The sequence below is a fragment of the Schistocerca gregaria genome, unplaced genomic scaffold (genome assembly GCF_023897955.1).
Source record: "Schistocerca gregaria isolate iqSchGreg1 unplaced genomic scaffold, iqSchGreg1.2 ptg000394l, whole genome shotgun sequence".
In the NCBI taxonomy this organism is placed as follows: domain Eukaryota; kingdom Metazoa; phylum Arthropoda; class Insecta; order Orthoptera; family Acrididae; genus Schistocerca; species Schistocerca gregaria.
The window spans coordinates 425228-445359 of NW_026061833.1; the positions used below are offsets into that span (position 1 = coordinate 425228).

Consider the following 20132-nt stretch of genomic DNA (forward strand, 5'->3'; position numbering starts at 1 on the left):
TTAATAAGTCACGGGTGCAAAATACTAACGCATATTCTCTACGGACGAATGGAAAAACTGGTGGAAACTGACCTGGAGGAAGATCAGTTTGGATTCCATAGAAATATGGGGACACGTGAGGCAATACTGACACTACGACTTATCTTAGAAACTAGATTAAGGAAAGGCAAACCTACGTTTCTAGCATTTGTAGACTTAGAGAAAGGTTTTGACAATGTTGACTGGAATACTCTCTTTCAAATTCTAAAGGTGGCAGGGGTAAAATACAGGGAGCGCAAGACTATTTACAATTTGTACAGAAACCAGATGGCCGTTATAAGAGTCGAGGGGGACGAAAGGGAAGCAGTGGTTGGGAAGAGAGTGAGACAGGGTTGTAGCCTATCCCCGATGTTATTCAATCTGTATATTGAGCAAGCAGTGAAGGAAACAAAAGCAAAATTTGGTGTAGGGATTAAAATCCTTGCAGAAGAAACAAAAACTTTGAGGGTCGCCGATGACATTGTAATTCTGTCAGAGACAGCAAAGGACTTGGAAGAGCAGTTGAACGGAATGGACAGTGTCATGAAAGGAGGGTATAAGATGAACATCAACAAAAGCAAAACAAGGATAATAGAATGTAGTCGAATTAAGTCGGGTGACGCTGAGGGCATTAGATTAGGAAATGAGACACTTAACTTAGTAGAGGAGTTTTGCTATTTGGGGAGCAAAATAACTGATGATGGTCGAAGTAGAGAGGATATAAAATGTAGACTGGCTATGGCAAGGAAAGCGTTTCTGAAGGAGAGAAATTTGTTAACATTGAGTATAGATTTAAGTGTCAGGAAGTCGTTTCTGAAAGTATTTGTATGGAGCGTAGTGTATGGAAGTGAAACGTGGACGATAAATAGTGTGGACAAGAAGAGAATAGAAGCTTTCGAAATGTGGTGCTACAGAAGAATGCTGAAGATTAGATGCGTAGAACACATAACTAATGAGGAGGTATTGAATAGGATTGGGGAGAAGAGAAGTTTGTGGCACAACTTAACTAGAAGAAGAGAATGGTTGGTAGGTCATGTTCTGAGACATCAGGGATCGCCAATTTAGTACTGGACGACAGCGTGGATGGTAAAAATCGTAGAGGGAGACCAAGAGATGAATACACTAAACAGATTCAGAAGGATGTAGGTTGCAGTAGGTAGTGGGAGATGATGAAGCTTGCACAGGATAGAGTAGCATGGAGAGCTGCATCAAACCAGTCTCAGGACTGAAGACCACAACAACAACAACATGTATTTTTGAATTTTGGAAAATCAATAGTGGGCCTTAAGCCGCTTAAAACCTTATTCTTGAAATTATGCTTCAAACAAAAACATTGCGGCCTTCTGCCGTAAAAGATTATGGTAATATATTTTAAAATTTTCATATTTAATTGCGGCCCTTGAAAAGCGTCAAAGCTTTTCATGTTTTTAAATCAGTCATAAGTTTATTGCAATGTATGAAGTGTGATGGAGGTGAATTATTGTGTCATTAAGCATCGGTAAGGGGCTATGATTCTTCTGTTTGCAAACTTGGTACACTTTTTGCAAGAAAGGAATTCTTCTGATGCGTTCCTAGCAGGGAAGTCCGGCGACCAGGTGGACGGACACAGGTAGCGCCCACGGGCGAGCGGCGGTCGCGCCCACGGGCGAGCGGCGGTCGCGCCCATGTCGGCACGCTTCACAGGTGGCAGGCCCCCAGAGGATTAGCGACAGGCGAAGGCGCTGCATCCATCAACACGCTGCCAAGGGAAGCCGTGGACATTCGCACGTGTACCCGAGGCAGCAGAAACTACAAACTAAGAGCGAAAAACAGTTTTGTCACCATTCTAGGTAACGCGGACAGAGCGGCGAGTTGAATAGAAACAGCAAGACTTGGGTGTCCGAGAATCCTAAGTGGCCCGGGGAACTTTGGCCGTTTCCCGCGAGCAGAACACCTGGGGATGTAGCGGCAATACTCAAAGGGAGAAGTCTCGGTTTATTTGTATACTCTCACAGAGTATCGCTCTCTTTTCCTCGCAGAATGCGACGGCAAGGAGGGGGGAAATTTTGAAAGGGGCTTCTTCATTGGCAAGAATCTAATGTTCGCTTTGAAAAATAGTAAGAGCTACGTAGTTTGCGGAAGGGAGGAGACAAGACGCTTGAGGGGAGCGGCTCTCCCTCTCTCCAGGTGCGAGGAGCGCACTAGTATTTCGGGATTCCGAATATTCCTTTTGAGGAGGCAGGAGTTCACTCTTGACTGCTTCCGATAAGTCGCAAGGATTCTCTTATCGCTTGTCATGAGACAATGCACTTTGCATTTGTCGCAAACAGCGTAGAGAGCAAAGTTTGTCAGATCCAAGTAGGCGAGCCTCACACACTGTGCGCGTTATCAAGAGCTTAACTCAGGATCACATTTTTATTTACGACATGTCCGATGACGGTAGTACTGTTACAACAGTTTTGAGGTTTGTTTAATGCAGTTTCACGTAGGTTTGCACTTGCAGATGGACACATACCGTCGTCCAGTAATGGTAACTTCCAGTAGCAGGTTTCGGTCACTATTTTCTGCGTAGGGCATGTTACACGCTATCAACTATGCTGCCGGCAGAGTCTTGATGCAGCCGCATACTATCAGCCGACTCCACCGCCACGCCGACCACGCTATGAATATGGTAATACAGAAAACGCCCGCCTTCCTAGCTGCCCATTCTTCTTGCAATGTGTTAGATGCTCGTAAAGACGCAAGGCACAGTATTCACCGTTTGCCCGCTAAGAGAGTCATATGTTCAGCTGCTTTTTTAAATTCCTTCCTCATTAATAACACCAGGTCAACACATCTCGTGTAATTTATTTATATGTTAAATTAGAATGAAGTCATGCAATGTTCATGTTAAAAGGCAAGTACTAGGGCAGGCACCTTATATAATTCACTTGTTGTGAGCTCTTGGTGTCAATTCAATTCTATCTGTTTTTTATATACTTTCTACAGTATCTGACGACCCATTTTTTATTTTTGTTTATCATTATTTGAATAGTTTGTGAGCGAATGATTAATGAATTTGATAAAATTTAAATAATTATTGCAATGCAGTTTAATGCAGTTTTACTGAATAACCCACGTATATGTTGAACAGCACTCCTTGCATTTCATTTATAGAATCTAAATAAAATTCACACCCCTTTCTCCCTCCCACACATGTTATCTTGCACCTACAGCCGCTTGCATTACATCTTGCATATGTTTGTTCTGTCTACTTTTGTCTTGAGGCTTTTCAGATTATCTGTGATAAATGGTTCAAATGGCTCTGAGCACTATGGGACTTAACTTCTGAGGTCATCAGTCCCCTAGAACTTAGAACTACTTAAACCTAACTAACCTAAGGACGTCACACACATCCATGCCCGAGGCAGGATTCTAACCTACGACCGTAGCGGTCACGCGGTTCCAGACTGTTGCGCCTAGAACCGCTCGGCCACCCTCGCCGGCTATCTGTGATACCAAATACATTTTAATTATGTTATTTGCTATTTTAACTGCATTTTTATTTGTGGTGACTTAAGATTTCTTGTTTGGAGGCCTTCAGCAGTGAAATAATTGCCTTTTTGAAACTCGTAGTTCAAAAAATTACAGTTTTGAGTGACCCTGAACGACACCTTATTTGTCCCTTTCCACAATCCTAATCACCTTTTCTGCCCTGCAGGTTTAGGGGCCGTCTTACAGCGCACTTTGAATATGTTCTACTCTCACAGAATGTTCATACGCTGCCTGGAAACTATGGGCCATAGTGAGAGTTAGGGGAAGAATGTGTGCAAAATAATAATTATAATAATAAGTTTGGATACGAGGTAAGCCCTAATCGTATCGCGTCTGGAGAATTATATGCATGAATCAGCTGCTACGGAGCAGGCACGTGTTCATGGTAGTAGCCAGCGATATGTGGCTGTCACAGTTCGGCAAACTGTACTGGAGAACTGCACTCCCAATGCGGTCAGTGTGGGAACCTTCTGGTAAGGGATCGCCGTCGGATCGAGAAGGCCTCTTCCGACATCCATGCAGTGATCCCGCACATGTTGATAGGGCTGCCTGATTCCGCACCGCAGCGCTTTAATTTCGTCACTCGACGGCGCCAAGAGCAGCACGTCGTCAGCGAAGGCAGCACTTCGGAAGGTCACGTCTCGTGCGCAGATGCCTTCCACTGATTGGCGAGGGCTGTACAGTGCGGGTTCGAGGGCCGTCGCGAATAAGACTCCTGATAAAGGACACCCCTGTCAGACAGAAAGTCCAAGAGTGATGTGTTTGGTCTGGCGACCGTTGACCATGACACGGGAGTGCACCCCGTGGATTAAACGTAGGATCACCATTGACGATGTCTGCGAGGTGCTCACGTGTTCAAGCACGGCACGAAGGAAATCGTGATCGACACGATCAAAGGCGTGATCGAAATCAAGGGCGCGTCGGAGGCGGGAGGCCGCCATGACGGTCGTGGTAGGCGCCAAGTGCCCTGTGAATGTTGTCGCCGCCTAAACACGTGTGGTCAGGATGGGTCATTTGTCCCATTGTGGCCTGGAGACGTGTGCGAAGAATTCGGGAGAAAAGTTAGGAATCCCCATTCAAGAGCATAAGAACACGATAGTCTTTTCGTGAATCACTACTGAGGAAATTTAGAGAAGCAGCAATTGAGGCTGACTGCAGTACAATTTTACTGCCGCAAACTTATATTTCGCGGAAAGACAAGATAAAGCGAGATTAGGGCTCGTACAGAGGCATATAGGCAGTATTTTTCCCTCGTTTTGTTTGGGAGTGGAACAATGACAGAAGATGCTAATTGTGGTACGAGATACCCTCCGCGACACACCGTATGGTGGATTGCGGGGTATGTATGTAGATGCAGATGTAGTCGTGACAACAGTGAGATCCGCTCCGCTTTGGAGTTGGTATCATGATGCCTTCAAGGAAATCCATGGGAACGAAAAACCTGAATCCATTGAGGGGATAGAAGGCGCGGTAGAATTCGTTCGGTAAGCTGTCTGATGGCGGTGATCGGCGCCACTGTTTAAATCTTCAATGGCGTCGTCCTGGGCCACTACTCTGGGATCACACAAATCGCACAGGATGGCTTCGTACTCTTCGTACCTGTGGGTCCCGGGTATCAAACGTCGTGCAATGCTGGGCGAATGCTGCAGCGACGCGTCCTCCCGCTGCTGTCTCGACTGATGTTGGCGCTTGCGGTGGCGTCTCTCCCTGATGACGTGATACATGAATGTAATTTCGGTGGGGATGGTGTCTCGTGCCCTCACCCAGACTCTGTCTCCATTAAGCCGTTACACGGTGAGACGGAGGAGCGAGCTTCGAGGCGATTAACCGCTGTTTTCCGATCTCGTGTTGACAGCTGTGTCATTAGCTCCCTCAGCGCTGTCTAATAAAATTCCGACGTCACCAGACAGCCATATCCCATGGGCGTCCATCAGAGCGGAGTCGAGCCACCAATGTTAGGCGGAAGAACGGACGGGCAGAATCCGGAGGCAGCGGTCCCACATAGGAGCGATCTCATGCCGACGTGGTTCCTCTTACACTTTGGGAACGCTCGTCGTCGACGGACCACGGATCCAGTATGCGCATTGACGGGGGAGCGTGACTGAATAGACCTTTGACAACAAATCGTCGGTGAAAACTGTCGGCCACAGTTCCGCTGCTCTGCGTCCTCAGGAGACGCAGATCGGCGGAGGCAGCTGGTGCAGCGGCCGGTGAAGTGGGTGTAGCCACGGAGGAGGCGCCACACGTCTCGGAGCGCCACACCCTGCACGAATGGTCGCAGTGCGAGGCAGGTAGAGGAGTGTTGCGTTCGGTCAGCCGGATCCAGGACGCGCCTATGAGATAGTGTTCTAGTGTTCCCATTCAGGAGTGGAGCAATTCCGTCAGAATAAAAGGTGATCCATTCACCGCGACGAGACGTCCCGGAGGGCGGGTATACATTGACAATACGGACTGGTTCCACCGTAATGGCAAGGCCTCGTGCAGGCGGCAGATACGTGACGACTGAAGCCTCGATGCCGTCGCTTAAGGGGACGGCAGTTCCACCGGCAGCATCGCTAGGTCGGATGCTGTAAGCAGTGTACCCGTAAATGTTCAATTGCAGTTCTGTGTGGGCTTGTCGAGGAACGGTGATATCGGGATCCGCCGCGTGGAGCATATCCTGCAACGTGCGCATTTCGATGACAGAGTATATGTCGTTGACGCCGATCGTACCAACACGGTAGGATTGGGACATCTTAGTGTGGAGTATGTAGATGGAAATGGTGGCTCCTCTGTGGTAAAGGGGCCGCTTCGTGGTTGACCTTCTGCAGGTGTTAGGCTGTCCCCGAGTGGTGGAGGAGTGTGGAGCGCGCCTCTCGTGCGCCTTGTGCCTCCATCTGAGCAGCGTGGAAGGCGTGGGCGGCAGTGTGTCGTCGCGTCCCGAGGGTCGCCGGCCACCGGCCACGGGGACGTCCGGGCTGGGCGAGGCCGCCGTCCCTTCCGTGGCATCGCACCCCTGCCTTTGGGCAGTACTGGAAGAGCCTGTCGGCAACGACGACTCAGAGACGGAGTCGGCAGCTCGCTCCCTGTCTCCGCCCCAGAGGTCGTCTTCCGTCGAGAGGCCGCATTTCTTACGACGCTTCGGTGATCGTCGTTTCCGGAACAGCGCGCCCATCCACGTTGAAGCGCCGGAGTCGGCACCTTCAGCCACGTGGCTGGTGTCCGGAACCGACGCCCCCGGCGTGACGGTAGTGGCGGGTGTCGTGTCCTGCGAGGGCGTCGTCGGAGGCTGAGCTGGCGGTCGCGTCAGGCTGCGTCACGGGCGCGCCGCTTCCACTCACGTAATAAAGCGGGACCGCGGTCGCGCCGCTGTCTGTGCAGGAGGCGGCGCTGGAGGCAGTTTGATAGGGCGCGGCCTGCTTCTCCACAACCGGCACACTTACGCAGTTGTCCGTCGTACACAACGATGGCTCGGCACCCGCTGACGAACACGTACGACGGCACGAGTCCGTACCTGTCGGCGCCATTCACAACGTGATAGGCTTCAAAGGTGTTCCACTTCTCTTCCGTGAGCCCACAATGAGTCAGTGGTGAGTGCGGCCAGGGCTTGCCAGTTCCAATACGCGCATCGTACGTACCCTCGTACCGGCGGGGTCGACTCTTACCGTCAGGATGACAACAGCGGTAGCCGTCGGTGGGACGCCGCACCGGACCGTCACACGCCTCTCCGTTAATCTCGAGGCTGGAAGTGATAGACGGATGCCTGTCAGCTCGTGGGGATCGACGCGAATGTTGTCTCTCAAAAATCGTTCGATTTCGTAAGACTTAGAGAAAGCTTTTGACAATGTTGACTAGAATACTATCTTTCAAATTCTAAAGGTGGCAGGAGTAAAATACAAGGAGCGAAAAGCTATTTAAAATTTGTACACAAACCAGATGACAGTTATAAGAGTCGAGGGGCATGAAAGGCAAGCAGCGGTTGGGAAGGGAGTGAGACGGGGTTGTAGCTTCTCCCCGATGTTATTCAATCTGTATATTGAGCAAACAGTAAATGAAACAAAAGAGAAATTCGGAGTAGGTATTAAAATCCATGGAGAAGAAATAAAAACTTTGAGGTTCGCCGATGACATTGTAATTCTGTGAGAGACAGCAAAGGACTTGGAAGAGCAGTTGAACGGAATGGACAGTGTCTTGAAAGGACGATATAAGATGAACATCAACAAAAGCGAAACAAGGATAATGGAATTATTATGAATTTAAAGTAAAAAATCTGTTTATAATGAAGATGAGTAGTATGTAAAAATGAAACAAATACAAAGACGATTGTAACCGAAGACCACCGACTTCAGTGCAGAGCAAGACGATAGATTATTTCAAAACAACCACCATTGGAGTGTAGACAGCTCTCATTGGTCAATTCCAGCTTCGTTTGACCCCTAGCGCCTCTAGTGGTCTGGAATGGAACTACATGGCTTGTTGCCTCTTCGCCCATATACGTTTCACCCGGTGGGCTGACTCTTGGAAACCTCTGAGTGCAGTTAAAAAAATGGCTCTGAGCACTATGGGACTTTCCTTCTTTTGTCAGTAGTCCCCTAGAACTTAGAACTACTTAAACCTAACTAACATAAGGACATCACAACATCCATGCCCGAGGCAGGATTCGAACATGAGACCGTAGCGGTCGCGCGGTTCCAAACTGTAGGGCTCGATCACTCTGGCCGGCAGAGAAAAAAAAAAAAAAAAGTCAAATACAAATACGATAATAAGAGGTTGATTGAAATAGAAGTAAACTTTACAAAGAGCAACAGGTGCAATTTTTACAAGACCTACAGGGAAAATTTAGCTGGCTACCATGAAGAACAAATGAGAATTTTAATGGACACCACTCAACAGCAAAATTCATGCGAGAAATATCAAATTCATCCGAAATTCACACAGGAATCCGACAAGGAGACCGCTCATCGCCACTCTCGTTCAACATCCTACTTGCAGAATTAATTAGAGAATAGTAAAAACATGTCAAAGGCATCAAAACTAGAAAAGATAAAGAAAAAAGAGTCATCGTAAAATGCCTGTTCTTTGCTGATGACCTGACTACGTTAACAAACAGCAAAGATGAAGCCAAACTAGCGCTATACAAATTGCATGAAATGTACTATAAAGCTGGACTCCAAATTTAGTATGAAAAACCTCAGTGTATGGACACCAAATCAGCTGGAACACTTCCACTGAAAACACTGTACGAAGAATCTCGCAGGTCACTCACTTCAAGTACTTAGGAGAAACCATCCAATCCACAGGTCTGAACACAATCTCCAGCACCGCTTCATGTCAAAACTGTAAAAGGCGTACAAGCTGACATGCATTCGCTGTAACAAAAGAGCAATATCTCGTAGTGCAAAACTACGGAACTACAACACGCCTGTCTTATCAAAAGCCTTGTATACGGCAGAAACTACAGTTTTGTGGCTTCAGCTGCCAGAGGCTGCAGTCATGTGTGTGCGAGTTGCGTTTGCGTTTGTGTGTGTGTGTGTGTGTGTGTGTGTGTGTGTGTGTTTTGTCGTCTATTTTCGACAAAGGCCTTGTTGGCCGAAAGCTTATATTGTAAGAGTCTTTTTGTTGTGCCTATCTGCGACTCAGCATCTCCGCTGTATGGTGAGTGGCAACTTTCCTTTACATAATGTTGTTACATTCCATCCTGGATTTTCCATTGTTGTAGGAATGTTTATAGGAGTACTGTGTAGAATTTGAAGTAAATGTGGTTAAGAACTTTTCGAGACTTTTGCTAATAACTTTTTCTCTTTATACAGCGTATGCACATTTATGTGACACTTACATAAAACAAAAAGCCTAAGTCTGTCTGGACATTTTTTAAGATATCGTGTAAACGTACGAAGTAAATTAGGCAAGCACTTTTTGAAATTTTTGGCAACTACGTTTCTACTTTATTTATTCATTTATTTTGAAAAAAGGTGTAGCAAACTTGTCTATATGATAATTTATTAGAGTATCGTGTAAAAATTTGAAGTAAATCAGTGAAGAAATTTTCGAGATTTTCGCCAACAACGTTTCTCTTTATTTATAAAAGAAAATTTAGCATATGTCCTTCTGTGCGTTTGAGTACAGTGTAGAAATTTGAAGTACATCTGTCAAGTACCTTTAGACATTTTTCCTAACGAATTTTTGGAGATTTTTCCTAACAACATTTCCCATTTATGGATGTACTACCATAAGATATACAGGGCGAAGAAAAATTCGCGCACTCTTACTTCGCAGCGCGATTCCTCACATACTGGCAATACAAAAATGACTGCTACAAAATTTCGTCCTGCGCATATGAACGTTAAAAACTGGCAGTCTGGCAACATTGTAATCGCATGTACAGTAACTACCTTTGTCGGCAGACAGGATATTACTGGGCAGTTAGGTTTTGGATGGCATGCAGGAGGTCGAGGGTTCGATTATGGTTTGAGGCAATTAGTTTCTATTTGCTCAAAGTAGTTTGCGTGGTACGGCATCTAGCCTCGTAACCGTCATACAGCGATTACTGTGCGTCTTCTAAAAAACATTTGCAATTACATACTATGAACACAGAAACGAGCGGGCCGCGGTGGGCTCGCGGTTCTAGGCGCGCAGTCCGGAACCGTGCGACTGCTACGGTCGCAGGTTCGAATCCCGCCTCGGGCATGAATGTGTGTGATGTCCTTAGGTTAGGTCGGTTTAAGTAGTTCTAAGTTCTAGGGGACTGATGACCACAGCAGTTGAGTCCCATAGTGCTCAGAGCCATTTGAACCACAGAAACGAAAGTACAATCGTTTCCATTGACCGGCTATTATAGAAGCCTTTTGCACGTCGTGGACGCGAATTGTTTCGTGCCACTGCGTGTACTAGATTCCAAACCTGTTTTTTGTGTATCCTCCTCCCAATACGTGCATCGAAATTATTTCCAAAGAATGCTACTGGTGACGTAATGCCCTAACGGATTCTAATGGATTTGGACGTAGTATGAATAATAGTTGGTTTTGATCTGGGGAGGGCACACAGAAGTCAGGCTCAGAGTGTAGTAGATGGAGTGATGCGAAACAATTCGCCTCCACGACATACAACAATGTCTTTAAAAGGTGAATAACGGAAACGAATGTATTATTTCCGCGTTCATAAAATGCAACTGTAACAGTTTTGAGAAAGATCACTGTAATCGCTGTATGACGATTAAGACGCCAGATACCGTACACGCAGATACTTTTAGAAAATAAAAACAAATAATCCACAGTCCACAATGGCATCCTAAACCTCTGCTTGCTAACCCAAAATGCTATGCACTGCAGAAAACTGTTTCATCTGCTGATATTGGTAGTTACCGTACATTGGATTAGTGTTGACAGACTGCCGATATTTAATGTCCATTTACTGCCCGGAATAAGCGTAGGACGAAATTTTGAGAGAGACATTTTTCTATTGCCAGTACGTGAGGAATTGCCCTGCAAAGTCCGAGTGCGTAACTTTTTCTTCACCGTAAATGTTCAAAATTTCTATAGCCTATATCCGTCCGAAAGTTTACTATTGTATAAAAAACTTACTTAAGTCGGTCTAGAACTTTTAGAGATTTTTGTGTAACAGTCTCAAACAATGACTTATCTTCACAAGGAAGTATAGGTTTTACATATGCATTTATACACCATATATATTAAAAATATGTAGCCTGTGCCTGTCCGAACATTTATTACAATATTTCAATCAGTCAAAGATCTTTCGAGATATTTGCTACAAACGTTTCCTCTTTATATAATATTATTATTCTCGATTACTTTCCTTTAGGAGAGCGTGTGAACCTTTGTCAAACACAGCTACACTTCCTTTTCTTCCTTTCTTTTCTTTCCAAAACCTCTTCATTAATTCACTGTGTTTCTCTGTCCATTTCATCCTTGTAGTTTCTCTGGTTGGGCAGTGGTCAAGTTCCTTGCTTTTTATTTTTCTCCTGAATTGTTCTTTGTCCTCAGTTTATTCTTCTAAGATTTCCATTTATTGCAGGTCTTCTTGTGTGTCTTTTATCCAGTTGGTGTTTAATTTGCTTGCATTAACGATGTTAAAATCATCCGTCCTACATAGGCGCCCATTGAACTGTAGGAATCTTTTCCTACATTTATCTGTAATGTTGTCTGTGTGTTCGTAGAGTTCCTTTGTAAGTCCTTCGGCCAAGGTTCCGTCTCGGAGTACAGCGCTGTACATTTTTCTAAGAATTTTTTCATTATATATCTATAAGGAGGCAACTGTCACTTCCGTTAAAGAACGTCCCGGCTGACAAATGCTTGAGCATAAGTGATGAGACTTTGGATTATTATTTATCACAAATCTATTAGTTCTGAGAGTCTCCAAAGAGCTGCTCGGTTCGTCTTCGACGTTGCTCTTTTCATTTAAACAGAAACACTGGAATTGGATACTGCAAGGAAAGAACGGAATGTCGAAGGAATTTGCTGTGGGCTAAAGTAAGGGACCAACGCCGGCACTTTCCTAAATTGAAAATGGGAAACCACAAAAAACTATTTTCAAGGTGGGCTCCAGACTCCAGAGATTGCTAACTCAGTGGCTCAGCACACAGATCTACAGCAAGTCGGTGGAGAATTTGAAGAAAACTGGTTGTTGGACATTGCTTTAAAATATTAAAAAAAATGGTTCCCAACAAGAGATTGAATCCTGATGCTGAATGTTCTTCGTTTGATTGCGCATGTTTAATTTGATAGTGTATGAAGGTATCCATATTTTAAAGTTTAATTGTGTACGGAACAGCTGACTTCAGTTATTACAGCACTAGCGTAGCACCCGCTGCGTCGTTCGCGTAGACTGTGTGGCCTGCAGACATTTTATTTGTTTCTATTTAATCAAATTTTATACCGTTCACAAATTGCAACACCTTCTAAGATATTCACGATAATTAAGGCTATATTACCACGGCATTTTCCGAATGTAGTACTGACTAAAAAGCGATTGTGGTAGCTAGAGTTCAAAGTTCTTGTTAAACATGCCTTTTGCATTCTTATGGAGATTTTTCCATAGAAACTTTCATCTCAAAACAAATATTTCTTTATATCTAACCAAGAAGTGAAATCCCAATTTTCGTAAATTTACCTTAATTTTTTTTTAATGTAACGCCTTAATGTAATCCCTTGCGTGCATCAGTGATACAGATAGCCTACCGTAGGTGCCTCTGTTGAGAGGCCAGACAAACGTGTGGTTCCTGAAGAGGGGCAGCACCCTTTTCAGTAGTTGCAGGGGCAACAGTCTGGATGATTGACTGATCTAGCCTTGTAACACTAACCACAACGTCCTTGCTGTGCTGGTACTGCGAACGGCTGAAAGCAAGGGGAAACTACAGCCGTAATTTTTCCCGAGGGCATGCAGCTTTACTGTATGGTTCAATAATGATTGCGTACTCTTGGGTAAAATATTCCGGAGGTAAAATAGTCTCCCATTCGGATCTCCGGGCGGGGACTACTCAAGAGGATGTCGTTATCAGGAGAAAGAAAACTGACGTTCTACGGATCGGGCAGGTAGGTTAGAAAATTTGAAAACGGAAATGGATAGATCAAAGTCAAATATAGTGGGAATTAGTGAAGCTCGGTAGCAGGAGGAACAACTGATCAGGTGAATACATGGTTATAAATACAAAACCAAATAGGGGTAATGCAGGAGTAGGTTTAATAATGAATAAAAAACAGGAGTGCGAGTAAGCTACTACAAACAGCATAGTGAACGCATTATTGTAGCCAAGATAGTCACGAAGTCCACACCTACCACAGTAGTACAAGTTTATATGCCAACTAGCTCAACAGATGACGAAGAGATTGAATAAATGTACGACGAGATAAAAGAAATTATTCAGAGAGTGAAGAGAGACGAAAATTTATGTCATCGGGGACTGGAATTCGATAGTAGGAAAAGGAAGAGAAGGAAACGTAGTAGGTGAATATAGAATAGGAGTAAGAAATGAAAGAGGAAGCCACCTTGTAGAATTTTTCACAGACCATAGCTTAACCGTAACTAACACTTGGTTCAAGAATCATAAAAGAAGGTTGTATACATGGAAGAATCCTGGAGATACTAGATGGTATCAGATAGATTGTACAATGGTAAGACAGATATTTTGGAACCAGGTTTTGAATTGTAAGACATTTCCAGGGGAAGATGTGGACTATGACTACAATCTATTGGTTATGAACTGTAGATTAAAACTGAAGAAACTGAAAAAAGGCGGGAATTTAAGGAGATAGCACCTGGATAAACTGACTAAACCAGAGGTTGTACCGAGTTTCAGGGAGGGCATAAGGGAACAATTAACAAGAACGGGGGCAAGAAATGATGTAGATAAAGAATGGGTAGCTTTGAGGGATGAAATAGTGAAGGCAGCAGAGGATCAAGTACTTAAAAAGACGAGGGCTAATAGAAATCCTTGGGTGACAGAAGAAATATTGAATTTAACTGATGAAAGAAGAAAATATAAAAATGCAGTAAATGAAGCAGGCAAAAAGGAATACAAACGTCTCAAAAATGAGATCGGAGGGAAATGCAAAATGGCTAAGAAGGGATGGCTAGAGGGCAAATGTAAGGATGTAGAATGATATCTCACTATGGGTAAAATAGGTACTGCCTACAGGATAATTAAAGAGACCTTACGAGAAAAGAGAACCACTTGTTTGAATATCAAGAGCTCAGATGGAAATATAGTTCTAAGCAAACGAGAGAAAGCAGAAGGTGCAAGGAGTATACAGAGGGTCTATACAAGGGCGATGTACTTGAGAACAATGGTATGGAAATGGAAGAGGATGTAGATGAAGATGAAATGGGAGATATGATACTGCGTGAATAGTTTGACAGTACACTGAAAGACCAAAGTCGAAACAAGGCCCCGGGAGTAGACAACATTCCATTGGAACTACTGACGGCCTTGGGAGAGCCAGTCCTGACAAAACTCTACCATCTGGTGAGAAAGATGTATGAGACAGGCGAAATACCCACAGACTTCAAGAAGAACATAATTATTCCAATCCCAAGAAAGCAGGTGTTGACAGATGTGAAAATTACCGAACTATCATTTTAATAAGTCACGGCTGCAAAATACTGACGTGAATTCTTTACAGACGAATGGAAAAACTAGTAGAAACCGATCTCGGAGAAGATCAGTTTGGATTCCGTAGAAATGTTGGAACACGTGAGGCAATACTGACCTTACGACTTATCTTAGAAGAAAGATTAAGAAAAGGCAAACCTACGTTTCTAGCATTTGTAGACTTAGAGAAAGCTTTTGACAATGTTGACTGGAATACTCTCTTTCAAATTCTGAAGGTGGCAGGGGTATAATATAGGGAGCGAAAGGCTATTTACAATTTGTACAGAAAACAGACGGCATATATAAGGGTCGAGGGGCACGAACGAAAAGCAGTGGTTGGGAAGGGAGTGAGACAGGGTTGTAGCCTCTCCCCGATGTTATTCAATCTGTATATTGAGCAAGCAGTAAAGGAAACAAAAGAAAAATTTGGAGTAGGTATTAAAATTCATGGAGAAGAAGTAAAAACTTTGAGGTTTGCCGATGACATTGTAATTCTGTCAGAGACGGCAAAGGACTTGGAAGAGCAGTTGAACGGAATGGACAGTGTCTTGAAAGGAGAGTATAAGATGAACATCAACAAAAACAAAACGAGGATAATGGAATGTAGTTATCGTTGACCTTGATGGCTATCGTATGATTCCGAATCAAAATGTCTTTGAATTTCACTACGCGGCAGCTAAGCCGCGTGCAATTTCAGGTGATGATATAGGGGGTGCAGACCGCCGGGATCCCCCCAGCCTTTGTGGCTACGGCCTCGCCACATCACTGAGCAATCGATTTGGCTGATGCTGCTGCTGACGATGATAGGCAAGCATAGCTCGCAAAGTTCTCAAAAAGTTTATCGTTTTTCTTCAGTTCGTTACACAATAGTCTAATGAACATCCAGGTGGACACTGGGTGTACATTTTTTAAACAAAAACTCAAGTGGTCTGTTAAAGCCGACTGCGAGCAAAATGTGCTGTGCTATTAAAATGTGGGATTTAGTTTTCTTTCTCGCAGTTATTTTTAACAGCGATATCGCGTTCAAATCATCACACATACTGTTTCTTCTACATAGATTCTTTCTTCTTACAGATGGTGTCTCTCCTAAGAGTCGTCTGAAGCTTTTTCTATGGTGTTTCGGCAAAAATTTTCAATTTCATATCACAAACATAATGTACGTGCCCGTTCGATAGAGAGGTCGTAGGTTAGTCTAGTGCGATATTCGTGATATTAACGGGGACAGTAAAAAACGAAGAAGAAGCGTCAACACCGCGTTGACTGCAGCACTGGTCAGTCGCCACTGAAGTACCTGCTATTCCTCGTGTTTTCACCTCCGTGTCAGTACATATCGATAGCACGAATATCGCATTAGACTAATTTGGGACCGCGCAATCGAATGGTCGCATAAAATTTAGCTTTAAAAATAATTTTGTTTGAGGTGGGAAACAAGCCAAGAATGAGAAGAAAGTCAGTATGCACTCCGTGTGCATACTGGGTGGGGTTGTTTCAGGCGTGGAACGGGTCCCTCCGGATGCTATGATGCGGATCTCCCGTACAGAGGCGAGTAGAGGGTCTCAATCAGATGCTCAGACGGTACTGCGACCGTGTAGGCCGCAAGTTCCTCGACTTGCTCCGTAGGGTGGTTGGGTTTCGGGTTCTGCTGAATAGGTCGGGAGCCCCCTACACGCAGGAGGCGGCTATACTGGTAGCAGGATCTGTGTGGCGTGGACTCAGCGGTTTTTTAGCTTAAAGGGTCTTGTGGAAATACAAAATGGGCTGCAATCTGAAAATGGAACAGGTTGAACACAGGAAGTACGTAGAACTAGGAACCATCTGTATAACATTTGTAAACTGACATAGCTCTGTTGGAAAAGTATCAGAGCTACAAGCGCTAATAGAAAACGCTGATGCTCAAATCGTTATAGGCACTGAAAGTTGGATAGAGCTGGGTATAAGTTAGGCGGAAATTTTTGCTAAGGACCTAACGGTGCTCAGAAAGCAGTTGGCGGTGGCTGTGCTGTTAGAAGTAATTTATCTTGTAGCGAAATTGAACTATATAGTTCCTGGGAGTTATTTCGGCCAAAAGTCATTCTTAGCAAGCGGAATAAAATAGCAATTACATCATTTTACCGACCTCCCATCTCAGATGATACAGAAAATTTGAATTTAATTTCTAACACGTGCCGGCCTCATACAATTACAGTTGCTGGTGACTTTAATTTACCCTCGATATGTTGGCTAAAATGCATGTTTCAATCCCGAGGTACGCATAAAACATCATCCGAAATTGTGCATTCTCTGAAAATTATTTCGAGTAGTTAGTTCATGAGCCTACGCAAATAGTAAACGGTTCTCAAAACACAGTTGACCTCTTAGTAACAAAAAGCCCTCAGCTAATAATGAGCATCAAAAACGATACAGCGATTCGTGAACATAGGGTGGTTGTAGCGAGAGTGAATAGTGTAACCCCCAAAATAAACGAAAAATATACCTATTGAGGAAAGCGGATAAAAATTCACTTCCTGAGAGACAATCCATCCAAATTAACAATGTAAGTGTAGACCAGATATTGCTTGAATTCAGAGAAACAGTTGTTGTTCTTGTGGTCTTCAGTCCTGAGACTGGTTTGATGCAGCTTTCCATGCTGCTCTATCCTGTGCAAGCTTCTTCATATCCCAGTACCTACTGCAACCTACATCCTTCTGAATCTGCTAAGTGTATTCATCTCTTGGTCTCCCCCTACGATTTTTACCCTCCACGCTGCCCTCCAATGCTAAATTTGTGATCCCTTGATGCCTCAGAACATGTCCTACCAACCGGTCCCTTCTTTTAGTCAAGTTGTGCCACAAACTCCTCTTCTCCCCAGTTCTATTCAATACCTCCTCATTAGTTATGTGATCTACTCATCTAATCTTCAGCATTCTTCTGTAGCACCACATTTCGAAAGCTTCTATTCTCTTCTTGTCCAAACTATTTATCATCCATGTTTCACTTCCATACATGGCTACACTCCATACAAATACTTTCAGAAATGACCTCCTGGCACTTAAATCTATACTCGATGTTAACAAATTTCTCTTCTTCAGAAACGCTTTCCTTGCCATTGCCAGTCTACATTTTATATCCTCTCTACTTCGACCATCATCAGTTATTTTGATCCCCAAATAGCAAAACTCCTCTACTAATTTAAGTGTCTCATTTCCTAATCTAATTCCCTCAGCATCACCCAACTTAATTCGACTAAATTCCTCGTTTTGCTTTTGTTGATGTTCATTTTATATCCTCCTTCCAAGACATTATCTATTCCGTTCAACTGCTCTTCCAAGTCCTTTGCTGTCTCTGACAGAATTACGATGTCATCGGCGAACCTCAAAATTTTTATTTCTTCTCCATGGATTTTAATAACTACTCCGAATTTCTTTTGTTTCCTTTACTGCTTGCTCAATATACAGATTGAATAACATCGGGGAGAGACTACAACCCTGTCTCACTCCCTTCCCAACCACTGCTTCCCTTTCATGTCCCTCGACTCTAATAACTGCCATCTGGTTTCTGTACAAATTGTAAAGAGCCTTTAGCTCTCTGTATTTTACCCCTGCTACCTTCAGAATTTGAAAGAGAGTATTCCTGTCAACACTGTCAAAAGATTTCTCTAAGTCTACAAATGCTAGAAATGTAGGTTTGCCCTTCCTTAATCTTTCTTCTAAGATAAGTCGTAGGGTCAGTATTGCCTCACGTGTTCCAACATTTCTACGGAATCCCAACTGATATTCCCCGAGGTCGCATTCTACTAGTTTTTTCCATTCGTCTGTAAAGAATTCGTGTTAGTATTTTGCAGCTGTGACTTATTAAACTGATAGTTCGGTAATTTTCACATCTGTCAGCAGCTGCTTTCTTTGGGATTGGAATTATTATATTCTTCTTGAAGTCTGAGGGTATTTCACCAGTCTCATACATCTTGCTCACCAGATGGTAGAGTTTTGTCAGGACTGGTTCTCCCAAGGCCGTCAGTAGTTCTAATGGAATGTTGTCTACTCCGGGGGCCTTGTTTCGACTTAGGTCTTTCAGTGCTCTGTCAAACTCTACACGCAGTATCGTATCTCCCATTTCGTCTTCATCTGCATCCTCTTACATTTTCATAATATTGTCCTCAAGTACATCGCCCTTGTATAGACCCTCTATATACTCCTTCCACCTTTCCGCCTTCCCTTCTTTGCTTAGAACTAGGTTTCCATCTGAGCTATTGATATTCATACAAGTGGCTCTCTTTTCTCCAAAGGTCTCTTTAATTTTCCTGTAGGCAGTATCTATCTTACCCCTAGTGAGATAAGCTTCTACATCCTTACATTTGTCCTCTAGCCATGCCTGCTTAGCCATTTTGCACTTCCTGTCGATCTCATTTTTGAGACGCTTGAATTCCTTTTTGCCTGCTTCACTTACTGCATTTTTATATTTTCTCCTTTCATCAATTAAAGTCAATATTTTTTCTGCTACCCAAGGATTTCTATTAGCCCTCGTCTTTTTACCTAGTTCATCTTCTGCTGCCTTCACTACTTCATCCCTCAGAGCTACCCATTCTCCTTCTACTGTATTTCTTTCCTCCATTCCTGTCAATTGTTCCCTTATGCTCTCCCTGAAACTCTGTACAACCTCTGGTTCTTTCAGTTTATCCAGGTCCCATCTCCTTAATTTCCCACATTTTTGCAGTTTCTTCAAGTTTAATCTACAGTTCATAACCAATAGATTGTGGTCAGAGTCCACATCTGCCCCTGAAAAGTCTCACAATTTGAAACCTGATTCCTAAATCTCTGTCTTACCATTATATAATCTATCTGATACCTTTTAGTATCTCCAGGATTCTTCCATGTATACAACCTTCTTTAATGATTCTTGAACCAAGTATTAGCTATGATTAAGTTGTGTTCTGTGCAAAATTCTACCAGGCAGCTTCCTCTTCCATTTCTTCCCCCCAATCCATATTCACCTACTGTGTTTCCTTCGCTCCCTTTTCCTACTGACGGATTCCAGTCACCCATGACTATTAAATTTTCGTCACCCTTCAGTATCTGAATAATTTCTTTTATTTGATCATAGATTTCTTCAATTTCTTCGTCATCTGCAGAGCTAGTTGGCATATAAACTTGTACTACTGTAGTGGGCGTGGGCTTTCGTGTCTATTTTGGCCACAATAATGCGTTCACTATGCTGTTTGTAGTAACTTACCCTCATTCCTATTTTTTATTCATTATTAAACCTACTCCTGCTTTACCCCTATTTCATTTTGTATTTATAACCCTGTATTCACCTGACCAAAAGTCTTGTTCCTCCTGACAGCGAACTTCACTATTTCCCACTATATCTAACTTTAACCTATCGATTTCCCTTTTTAAATTTTCTAACCTGCCTGCCCGATTAAGGGATTTGACATTCCACACTCCGATCCGTAGAACGCCAGTTTTCTTTCTCCTGATAACGACATCCTCTTGAGTAGTCCCTGCCCGGAGATCCGAATGGGGGACTATTTTACCTCCGGAAT

General features: G+C 43.7%; 1 protein-coding gene across 1 annotated transcript in view; it reads right to left on the bottom strand.

Annotated features, from left to right (window-relative positions):
* LOC126310129 (uncharacterized) overlaps positions 1 to 20132 on the bottom strand; it is a 150414-nt gene that overhangs the window by 27208 nt on the left and 103074 nt on the right. Inside the window, exon 3 of the mRNA XM_049992107.1 lies at positions 6384 to 6821. Coding sequence (XP_049848064.1) covers positions 6384 to 6821 — 438 coding nt within the window. The remainder of the gene's footprint in view (positions 1 to 6383; positions 6822 to 20132) is intronic.